Source organism: Cnephaeus nilssonii, assembly GCF_951640355.1.
Source record: "Cnephaeus nilssonii genome assembly, chromosome: 8".
NCBI classification, from domain to species: Eukaryota; Metazoa; Chordata; class Mammalia; order Chiroptera; family Vespertilionidae; genus Cnephaeus; species Cnephaeus nilssonii.
Window position 1 is genome coordinate 26,519,818 of NC_137079.1, and position 11,570 is coordinate 26,531,387.

Here is an 11,570-nt window from a genome sequence, read left to right on the forward strand (position 1 = left end):
TGAAATAAAGCTTACAAATACAGGCACTCAAATCTCTCTGTATTTAGAATCTTTTATCAAAATACAGAAACATTTTCTAAATTGAAATGCAAACTACCAGCTGTTGTCACAGATACAGGGGTTGACTGTTATTCTCTAGGAATACCATGTGTCTTGTGGCCAATTGTTTCATGAGAAAATACCATGGTGTGAATGCAAAAGTTGAATTATCCCTTTGCTCCAAAATTTTGTTGACTTCCTTTTTGGTTTTGTCCTTTAGAGCAAGGTCCGTGGTCCTGTTAGTGGAAGCCCAGATAGCATGAATGCTTCTCGCCTTAGTCACTCTGGTCAGCTGATGTCTCAGCCTCTCACTGCCCCCGACAGCTTACCTGAGTTAGTCAACAAAAGGTACGTCATAGTTAACAGTGCCAAGTGTAATATTCAAGGGCACGTCAGGAGGTCATGGGGTGGAAATGGATGTTTACCACTGATAGACCATTTCGTCTATCTAATGATTTTGTGCATGTTTTTCTTTGTGTTTGCTATATATCGTAGGCACTGCAGGGACAAATGCTTCATAGTCCCTTGGGAGTCTGAATATGTTGGTAACTAAAATTTCCTTGTCTGAGGGTTGGATTACTAATTGCTCAATGAGAATACTGAAAGTGCTGGTCAGTCACATGCTGTTATGTAGTCCATCAGTCATTATCTGGTCTTCAAAACCAGATTCCTTATAGGGAGGGCCTGATTCAATCCACCTGAGTCATCTTGCCTCCTCCCTCTCACCCCACCACCACTTTTGAGTTACCAAGTTACCGGTTTCCTCCCATCACCTCTCATCACCTCCCATTCATCCCTTCCTCTCCCCTCCTGTCACCTGGACCCCTGCCACAGAGGGGTGAACAGAGCACTTCAGCCCTTTCTGGCAAGGCTTTCCGCCTCCCTAGAGCAGCCATACGAAGTCATTTGCCCTGGCAAGGCATTAGGGGTGAGTTAATTAAATGTTTGACCAAATATAGCAGGCTAATTTTTAGCTTGATAATTTTTTATGGCTCATGAATGATGTTATAAATATCCAAATGGCCCTCGGCAGAAAAAGGTTCCCCACCCCTGCCCTAGAGGCTCCATTCTCAGACTTTTCAGGCATTCATGGCCACCTCAGAGCAGCTCTCTAGGCGGATCCACTGTTCCCGCACAAACTCCTTGCGCTAGCTCAGTGGTCCTTAAAGTCTGGTTCAGACTAGCCACATCAGCAGCATCTTGTTAGAAATGCAGATTCTGAAACAGAAACTCAGGGGTGGAGCTCATGCACACTCAAGTTCGAGAGCTTCTCTGGAATGGTCCTCCAATCTAGAGGGCACATCTGCTTCCTACCTCCAAAGCTCTGGCCACACAAGCACATGGGGATTGCTCAATTCTTGGACCTCCTGTGAGTGTTTTTGTTTATAATTCAGTCCCACACCCATTAACTCAGCATGTCCTATGTGCCAGGCCCTAGGCAAAGAGGCATGTTTTATTTAGAAAACTAGAGTCCCGATGCATGAAGATTCGTGCAAGAATGGGCCTTCCTTCCCCTGCCTGCCGGCACCGTCTTTGCTCCGCCCGGAGCCGCCTTTCTGCCTTCCCATGCTGCCCAGAGGCCCGGAGTGGATGGGGCGGTGGGGAATGCCCTGCCCCGCCCCCTGACCACTGTCTGCAAATTAACCCACCATCTTTGTTGGGTTAATTTGCATACTCCTGATTGGCTGGTGGGCCTCTTGAAGCGAAGGTACGATCAATTTGCGTCTTCCTCTTTTATTAGTGTAGATAGATTAATGATTGCCTAGGGCAGGTGGGGAGGGGAAATGAGAAGTGGTTGATAATGGGTACAAGATTGCTTTTTGGGTGATGAAAATGTCCCAAGACTAGATTATTGTGATGGTTGCACAATTCTGTAAATGTACTGAAACTATCAAATTGTAGACTTTAACAGGGTGAACATTATGGTATGCTAATTTATCTCAATAAAGCTGTTTTAAAAGTCCTGTTCTAGTACTTGGGGGAGTTCATAGCCTATACTGTTTTGGTACTTAATCCTATGTGGCCTTGGGTTCTTAATTCTCTTCCCAGCCTACTGTGAGTCCCTTGAGGATAGTAAAACTGGGTCTTGTGCTTCCTACATTGTCTGCTGGAGCTAAGCCCCAAGCCTTTCACCTAGTTAGTAGCCCTGTAGATGAAGCTAAGCAAAAAAGGTGCCCTGTGTTCCTTCCATCAGTCATACTTTGCAAGGTGGGAGGACACTGCCTTCTTGGATTTGTCATATTCCCTCCAGTGAAATGCTCAAAGATCTGGAAGAGTCATCCTGGGCACACAGGTTGCTGATTGTTTCTCCACATCATAGAGCTGAGGTTAGAAAAGGGTGGATGGGTTCCCCCTATGTCGCCATGGCCCGATATTGATAGGACACGTGCATCATTATAGAAAAGAGAGAGCACAGATTAAATGAAATCAGTTCCCAGACCTACTTTTTCTCGGATCTCAAGGAACTGTGGAAACCTGGTGAAATTGCTTGGTTCATATATATTTTTTTCCATTTCAAAAATTGGAAAACAGGTGATGTGGGAATTATCTTTAGAATTTGGCAATTTGGAAAGAATCTATCCTATATAATAAAAGCCTAATATGCTAAGTGTCCGACTATTCATTTGACTGTTCAACCAGTCGCTGTGACGTGCACTGATCACCAGCGGGCAGATGCTCCGACCGATAGGTTAGCTTGCTGCTAGGGTCTGGCCAATGGGGACTGGGCGAGATGGGCTGGACACACCCTGGAGCCCTCCCGTGGTCTATCCCCGGCCCCTGTAGTGCACCAGTGGGGTCCCTCGGCCTGGCTTACACCCTCTCGCAATCTGGGAACCTTCAAGGGATGTCGGAGAGCTGGTTTCGGCCTGATCCCTGCAGGCCAGGCCGAGGGACCCCACCAGTACACAAATCCATGCACTGGGCCTCTAGTATATATAAAAGCCTAAGCGACCATTCGACCATTTGACTGGTAGCTATGATGCACACTGACCACCTGGGGCAGACGCTCAATGCAGGAGCTTCCCCCTGGTGTTCAGTGCACTTCCACAGCGGGAGTGCCACTCAGCTGACCAACAGGCACCAGACACTGGGCTCATGGCTTGCGAGTGCAGCTGCAGCTGTGGCAAGCCTCTCCTGCGGACACTCCCCCTGCACGCCCCTCCCCCATCTGGACCAGGACTGGGATCAGGACCAGCATCGGGACTGACTGGGCGTGAGCCTGCAGCCGCTTGTTGGTCATGGGTGTGCTGGTATCGCCCTAGGATGGGCGCACAGAGACCGCAGTGGAGCGGCAGCGAGCCTACCGAGCGGTGGCAGCGGCAGGTGCAGTGGGGCTGTGATGAGCCAGAGTGGTACGCACCTGGCCCAGGCTCGGGCTCCTCCCCGGCTGCCTGCCGTTCTGCGCGTGTGCGCACGCACACTACTGCATCCCTCAGGGAATGTAGGACTTCCAGTTTCCACTGAAGTGGACCCCACTGGTACTCAAATCCATGCACCAAGCCTCCAGTTTAATATATTCAGCCATATAGTTAAGTCTGAAAGAGTTCTTTTTTTACTTTTAACTTTTTTATTAAGCGGAGATCTGTTTGCTTTTTCACAGTAACAGCAGGTGCTTATGGCTAGATTTGGGCTTCCAAAAAGTGCTTAACTGGATGAATGTGGTCACTAATCAATGACATGGTGTTTTAAGATACTCAGTACCAAAATAATTCTATTAAATTTTAAAAACCTTGTCAAAAGCTCTTTAGCATATTTTTAAATAATAGTATTATCTCTGAAAAAATACTACTGACACTTTCTAATAACTCAATCCTTTTCTCTAGTGAAGAACTGGTGGCCGAAGCACACAATCTCTGCACCCAGCTAGAAAGTGCAATGCAAGACACCATGAAAGAACAGGACCAGAGTTTACGGGTAATGGCCTATCCCATGTCCTTGCTACAGCAGACGAGAAAAAGAAAACAGAAAGGCAATCCAGTGGTTCCTCAATCTCAGTATACACTTGTGATTTTCTAGTACATTGACCCTTAAGCAACACAGGGATTAGGGGTGCCAACACCCTGCACAGTTGAAAATCTACATATAACGTTTGACTCCCCAAAAACTTAACTACGAATAGCCTCCTGTTGACCTGAAGCCTTACTGATAACATAAACAGTTAACACGTATTTTGTATATGTATTACATACTATATTTTTATAATAAAGTAAGCTAGAGAAAAAAATGTTACTAAGGAAATCATAAAGAAGATAAAATACATTTACTGTATTTATTGGAAAAAATTCGTGTATAAGTGGACCTGCGTAGTTTAAACCATGTTGTTCAAGGGTCAACTGTACATATTTATTATTCATCATTATAATAATGCTAACAGTTATTGAATGGGAACAGTACTTTATGTGCATTGTCTCATTTAAACCTTACAATACTTGATCTTTATGAAGAAGGTAACATTATTTTGAGAAGGCCTCCCCCCTCCCCCAACCTCCATCAACTTTTGTCCCATTGCTGAACATTGGTGTGTTGTGGGTGTTGTGCTGAACTTCAGGGATAAAGCAGGAACCTGTCATGGCCCCACTTCTCAGGGACTCAGAGCTTAGCAGTAGGTAGCACTAGTTATAGGGCAGGTAACCTAAAGAACAACTAGTCAAGATACAGGTACATTAAGACAAAACTAACATTGCTTCAAGGATCCTAAATCATTCCCTCAGATCTTTAAATGGCCTTTTCCTGCCAGTACAATCACCTACTAGCCTCCCTCTAACGTCTTAGTTTTCAGAATAATCAGAGGGGACACCATTAATTGTAATGATCTGGTATTTATTTAAGTGTTCTCTGGTTTGGGGGCTTTCTATATCTGTTGTTGCTACTGTTCCTCCTCCTGAGACTATATATTTCATCTGTTCACTGCTAATTTGCATTTCTGCCAGAGGAAAAGGAAGTCTTATTAGAGCATTTCATTTGGTGAGGTTGGAAATCAATAGCTGAGATTTGCTCTGCTCCTAGATTATGCTATATTCAGCCAGTATACTCCGATGCTATACGCCTAGGGCCTTTGCATGTGCTTTTGCTCCACCTGAAATGCTCTTGGTACCACCTACCCACAGTGGGCATAAATAAGCACTGTGAGTACAAGTAATACTAAAATTGCTTTTCTACTTTCCATAGTCCAGGAATCTCAGGGACTCCTAGCCAGTCCAAAGAAAAGATTCTGTATGGTTTTGAATGTTTCTTTAGCTCAAGGGTACCCTGCAATAGCTATTATTAATGAGAGGGTTTAAATTTCCTTCTAAATGGGGCTGGTTGCCTCCTGGAAAAACCAGCACCACCTGAGGTGTATTTTTAACCTGCCTGTTGACTTTCAGTCTTTAGACTGGAGCTGGTTACAGACGGAGGAAGAAGAGCAGAATAGCTTGGAGCAGGCCGCCTGACTGTGTGGGTGGCCTTGACCACCTGATGGGGCTGCCTGGCCTGAGGCTCTCCCAGGTATGTGCCCTGCTATACTGATGTCCCAGCAGTCTTTGGCACCCAGATGGAGATCTTACTTCCCCAGCCGTTGTGGCATTGACCGTGGACCAAGGGTGTGGCCCTTGGTGGGCACTGCCAGCAACTCGTCAGGACACTGGAAGTCCTCCATCACAGAGGCCCAGCAAGCATGGATGCCAGGCAGGAGCATTAGGGAGACTAAACCACAGAGGCTCCTTGCTCTGCTCTGAAAAAAGTGCTCAACTACTGCTGCACCACAGACCACTGGACAAATGTCTGACATGAATATTTCAGGGCAAAGTATGAACAGTCCTTGATGCCAGCCTATCCTCTCCTGACCCCTCCTGATCTTCAGAGGCCCTGACCCACATGTCCTCACAGTTAATGTTTCATTGGGTTTGGTTTCTCTTGAACAGACTTTTAAGTCATGGACTTGGCCTGGTCCCATCCTCTCTCTTCCTCTTTTCATTTCACTGCTGCTAAAATCGTCTTTTTACCTACACTGTGGTGGTTATCCTCCCTTCGGCTCCCACATCTTTTAGCCACTAGAGCCAGGATGGAAGAGAAACTCCCTTCTTTGGGTCCCAAAGATTACTTGGGAGTGAGTTGTCATGGAGAAGAAGGAGAGAAGAAAAGGTTACTTGTTAACCATTGGCCTGCTGAACACAATGCTCACACCTCTGTCCTTGCTCGGACACATCTGTGTGTGGTGGAGGTGGGACAGGGAGTTCCTGCCTCTCATATCATCTAGCAGTATTATTAAATTGATTTATTTAAAAAAATAGTTTCTATATCTTGTGAAATGACTCAACACTTATACTGGGTTCCACAATCCTCTGGTTAGAACTTATGAACTCGTAATCAACTTAGTGGAATAGTACCTGGATCAAACAGTGCCATAGCAGTTTTAGCCCAAAAGTTCTGTATCCCAGTAAAGTTCTCAATCTCTGTCAACCCAGGATGATTAACCATCCTACATCATGATGTGTCCCTATCCTGTGTAATTCAAAGTATTTGACACTTTACTTCAGCAAAATTGCAATTAGGACATTCAACAAGTATCTATTGAGCACCTCGATGTGGCAAACAAGAATTAACTGCTTACTTTCATGGAGGTTACTAACATTGGTGGGAAAAGGGGTAGAGTAAGGAGTCAATAATAGACAAGTAACACATGTAAGTTTCAAATAGTTTCAGTGCTATGAAGAAAATAAAACAGTAATGGATAGAGTGCATAGTGTTATTCAGGAATGTGACAAGGAGGTAACTACTGGTCTAAGATTTGAATGATGAGAAGAAGGCAGCCAGGCCAAGACCTGAACAATGAGAGAAGATCCTTGAAGCAGGTACATCTGTATAGTAAACAAAGGGAAATGTGGGAAGTAGGAGAGATGGTAGAAGATAGATCACATTAGGCCATGGAAAGGAGTGTGGGGTTTTAAAAAAATTGATTGTAGAGAAAGGGAGGTAGATGAAGAAACACTGATGTGAGAGAAACATCTATCAGTAATTTCTTGCACATGCCCCAACTGGGGATCAAACCGTAACCTGGGTATGTGCTCTGACTGCCACCTTTTGGTATAGGGGATGATGCTCCAACCAACTGAGCCACACTGGCTAGGGAAGGAGTGTGGATTTTATTCTAAGTGCAATGAGAAGGTATTTAAGGAAATGAATGATATAGTCTGATACACATTTTTTTTTAAAGAATCACTCTTGTCCTATTTGGAGGGAACAAGAATAGAAGCAAGAAGCCCATTGAGGAGGCTATGGCAGTAATTGGGGATTGAGATCATAGTAGAGTGCACTAGGGTAGTGGCAGTAGGGGTGGTGAGAGGTAATCCAGTTGAGAATATATATTCTAGAGACAGATCAGACAAAACTTGCTGACAGATTGGATGTGGGGTGGGAAAAGCACAATTAAGAATGACTCCTAGGGTTTTTGCCTGATGGCAGGGTAGATTAAAGTGTCATTAACTAAAAAGGCAACCAACTGAATGGGAGATAATATTTTCAAACAATAGCTCTGACAAGAGGTTAATATCCAAAATATATAAAGAACTCATACAACTCAACACCAAACAAACAATCCAATTAAACAATGGGCAGAGGACCTCAACAGATACTTCTCCCAAGAAGACTAATGGCCAAATGATATATGAAGAGATGTTTAACTTCACTAGCTATTAGGAAAATGCAAATCAAAACTACAATGAGGTAACTACCACCTACCACCTACCACCTGTTAGAATGGCTATTTTCAACAAGACAATAAGTGTTGGAGAGATTGTGGAGAAAAAGGAGCCCTCGAATGTAAATCAACACAGCCACTATGGAAAATATTATGGTGGTTCCTTTAAAAATTAAAAACAGAGTTACCATATGATCCAGCAATACCTTTTCTGGATTTATACCTGAAAAACTCGAAAACATTTATTCGCAAAGATATATGCACCCCTATGTTCTCTGTAGCACTATTCACAGCGGTCAAATACGGAAACAATGAGTGTCCTTCAATAGATGACTGGATAAAGAAGATGTGGTAATATATACTATGGAATACTACTCAGCCATAAGATGAAACACTACCATTTGTGACAACATGGACTTTTGAGGATATTATGCTAAGCAAAATAAGTCAGAAAAAGCAAAGAGCCATATGATTTCACTTATATGTGGGATATAAAACTGAAACTCAGACAATGATATGGTGGTTTCCTGAGGGAAGGGGGTAGGCAGATATTATAGAGCAAAGGGGCCCAAATATATAGTGTTGGAATATGATTTGACTTGGGGTGGTGGACACACAATGCAACATACAGATCGTGTATCAGAACTTCACACTTGAAATCGACGTCATCCCAATAAATTTTTTAAAAAGTGTCATTAACTTGAGAAGTGGAAAAGTTGAGGCTAGTGGGGCAAGAATCAAGAATTCTATAGGACATTTTATCTTTGAGATGCCTATTATGGACAACTAGAGACAACCAGTAGGCAGTCTGATACATGGGTCTAGAGTTCAAGAGAGATCAGGGCTAATTTGTAGAAATACAAATTTAGGAATCTTCAAGCTAGCCATGGTATTTTAAAAGGTGAAACTGGACAAGATGGGGATATAAAACTGGACAAGGTGGGGATGTAAAGGCCCAGAAGATCAAGGCCTGAGGTACTTTTCCATTTAGTTTGGAGAGTGGAGGAGCTGGGAACCAACACTCACAAAAACCAACAAACTTGAGGAGTGGCTACTACAGAAGAATTAGGAAGAAGGAAAACGCAGAGCATGTGCTATTTTAGAAGCCAATTGAAAACTATTTCAAGAAGCCAGTGGTTAAGTGGGTCAAATGTTAATGGTTGGTCCAAGAGGATGAGGACAGAGAATTGATCATTTCCCCTGATATTCTGGCACTGATTTTCTTTAAAGTTGGCATAATACTCATATAAAAAAAAATGGTCCCACAATTCCCTAAAGCCCACAATTCCCTAAAGTTGCAATGCTCATTATTCAGAGGTGAATAAAAACTTTATTTAAAGAAGAATGATCATTCTTCAGAAAAAAAAAATAATGAATATAGCCTGGAATAGAGATGGATAGGAAAAATGAATGGAAAAAAACTAATATGACTCATTCCCCCCCCCCCCAAAAAAAATCTTTAAATATTTTGTTAAAGAACAGCTACTTTAGAAACTAAAGCCACTCAAGCACTAGTCTACTTATGGAGTTTCTATACAACTAAAGAAGTTGACATCAAATGGACAAAAAAAATAGTACAGAAGACCCATGTATTTAAAAAATTCATTTCTAGAACGTAGGTCAGATGGATTCAAAGACCTCACTGAATGTAGGAAGCAACATAAGGCCTTTTGCTGGGGCATAAAGGTAGGAACCAGTCCATGCAGTCAAGAAAAAGTTCTTTCGCCTCCTGGTCTAAATGCTTGCCTTTAGTCTGGGTTCAGAGAACGGTCCTAATCATTTGAACTGGTTGTCAATCAAAGTCCCCTTCATTTTCGCTTTGTTGGCTTCTAGTTCAGCCAGCTCTTGCAGCCGCCTTTTGCTCATGCCTTTGCGCTCCAGCTGTTTTTCAATCACTTTGGCATTCTGTGCATACGAGTCAGCAATCTCCCTAGCCTCAATCTCCTCTTCCTCTTCATCAATAGTAGACACAGTGACAGAGCTGAACTTGCCCATGTCTTTAGTTCGTTTGGTCATCATCACCTTCTTAGGAGGCTCTCGCTTCTGAGTATATATATTCGTTTTGCCAAAACCCTGGCCAAACTTGACTACTGCCCCATCCACAATAAAGGTCACAGGAGCATTCTTTGGCTGGGACTGGTAGAAGAGTGGCAGTCCACACTTGGCACACTTCTTTCTGTACTGTCGTTCAATGCCTTCAGGCCTGCGAAGATACATAGTCTCCTGGTCTTCTGTGTTACAAAACTTGTGGGCGTGTTTGGCAGCATCAATCACCCGGGACTGATCCCGGGGCCTCATGGGCAATTTCTCCAACTGACAGTCCAGCACCAGAACCATCTGGCCACACAAACAGTAGTAGACGTGGAGGGGCTTCTCGCCGTCCTCATATTCCTCCCGGTCTCGGGTGTAGGAGCAGACAACGGACCGGGACACAACTTTAGGCATAGTTCACAGGAGATGTCCACAAACTCAATGCCAAAAAGAAGGGTTATGCAGAAAACAAGATGACTCACTTCTAATTGAAGGTGGGAATCAAAGTGGTAAGAAGCTTCAGAATAAAGTTAAAAGGCAAGGGATTAAGGGCAAATACAAATATTTACAAAAACCATACAAAACTGTGCAGAAGGGTTAGTAGTAATATTTTAAAAATCTAGCAAATGAACAATAGACAACTACCCTATTAGAAAAATGAACAAAGGATATAAACGGGAAATTCACAAAAGAAGAAATACAAATGTCCAATAAGTATAACCTAAGATGTACACTGATATTTTAAAAAAAATCAAACACCTACACAACCTAATCAAGGAAATATATCTAAAGCATTCCATTATTTAAAAATAATGGGAATTTTTAAAGGACTGGATTAGAAGATTTGGAAACATGTCACAAAATATTAATAGTAAAGATAAATGGTGAGATGTTCACTGATGTTTTCTCCTTTTATACTTTTTTTCTGATTTTTCTACAGCAACCATTTATCATTTTGTAATAAGCTTTTAATTTTATTTACAAAGCAATTGCCTGGAATTTGGCAGTATGAACCCCAGGAGTGAACACTTGTAAAATATTGCTGATGTCACATTTTCATTTCTCAAGCAGAACTTATAAATTTCTCAGATGCAGGTTATCATGTTGTAATGGCAGTTTCATTGCTCATTAAGTTAAGCACTTCTCCCATTCTAGTGTTTTGTGTGTGTGTTTTTTTTCCCTCCACCTTAGCCCCTACTGCAAAAGGCAAGGGAATAACAAATAAAATGTCTTTTGACACTGGTTGGCATATCTGTTAAAAAGTTTCAGAGAGGAGGCTTTCCTGTTATCGGCCTATTTCATTCCGGGCTCCTGCTTCACCTAGTACAGGAGGACGCCATTGCGGTGTGGACTGCACCGTCTTCTTGCAGAAAGTTGTGACAGCATCACCCTGGTGGTGTTGCCTCATCACATATAAAATGCGTCCTGAGTTGAATAACTGTTATTGTGCACACACAAAATGTGCACAGAGCAGAATTCAGGATTCTGTCTCCCATCCAACCACCTGATATACCCCACCACCTTAGGTTTTGACTTCAGAGTGAAAAATCGGGCTCCTAAGTTTCCCCTTTTAGGGAGAGCATTTCAGAGATACGTACTGAGAAAACAGATACGTCTTAGGTTGGGAATCCAGGTCTTCCGACAGAAACCTCATTGGGAGGTAACTCTGGGGTGTCCGCTTTCCTCCGGCCAAAACCAAGTTTCGGGTCCCCGCCCCCCTTACCTACCGGTTCTCAGTCTCACCAGCCGAAGTCGCGCCGTCCTCGGCCCGGCCCGGCCCCGCCCCGCAGCGTGACGTCACCACGCGCGCCGTGCGCCGAGC

General features: G+C 43.4%; 2 protein-coding genes across 9 annotated transcripts in view; one reads left to right on the forward strand and one right to left on the reverse strand.

Annotated features, from left to right (window-relative positions):
* IKBKB (inhibitor of nuclear factor kappa B kinase subunit beta) overlaps positions 1–6,463 on the forward strand; it is a 52,332-nt gene extending 45,869 nt beyond the window's left edge. For 4 of the 6 annotated variants that reach the window (XM_079778932.1, XM_079778933.1, XM_079778934.1 and 1 more), the window contains exons 20-22: positions 260–387; positions 3,864–3,954; positions 5,406–6,462. In XM_079778932.1, coding sequence (XP_079635058.1) covers positions 260–387; positions 3,864–3,954; positions 5,406–5,471 — 285 coding nt within the window. In that variant the 3' untranslated portion in view covers positions 5,472–6,462. Of the gene's footprint in view, positions 1–259; positions 388–3,863; positions 3,955–5,405 lie in introns of all 6 variants that reach the window. The other 2 variants (XM_079778930.1, XM_079778931.1) reach the window with 1 other exon arrangement.
* A 1,474-nt stretch (positions 6,464–7,937) lies between these two features.
* LOC307103919 (STING ER exit protein-like) lies at positions 7,938–11,565 on the reverse strand. 3 transcript variants are annotated; one of them, XM_079778472.1, is made up of 2 exons: positions 11,476–11,565; positions 7,938–10,265 (listed from the first exon to the last, which is right to left on the reverse strand). In XM_079778472.1, exon 2 carries the CDS (start codon positions 10,160–10,162, stop codon positions 9,494–9,496), a length of 669 nt encoding a protein of 222 aa, XP_079634598.1. In that variant the 5' UTR covers positions 10,163–10,265; positions 11,476–11,565; the 3' UTR covers positions 7,938–9,493. The 3 variants fall into 3 exon arrangements, with proteins under 3 accessions (XP_079634598.1, XP_079634599.1, XP_079634600.1); XM_079778473.1 differs by lacking the exon at positions 11,476–11,565 and adding an exon at positions 11,347–11,437; XM_079778474.1 differs by lacking the exon at positions 11,476–11,565 and adding an exon at positions 11,362–11,429.
* Positions 11,566–11,570: the final 5 nt, after the last annotated feature.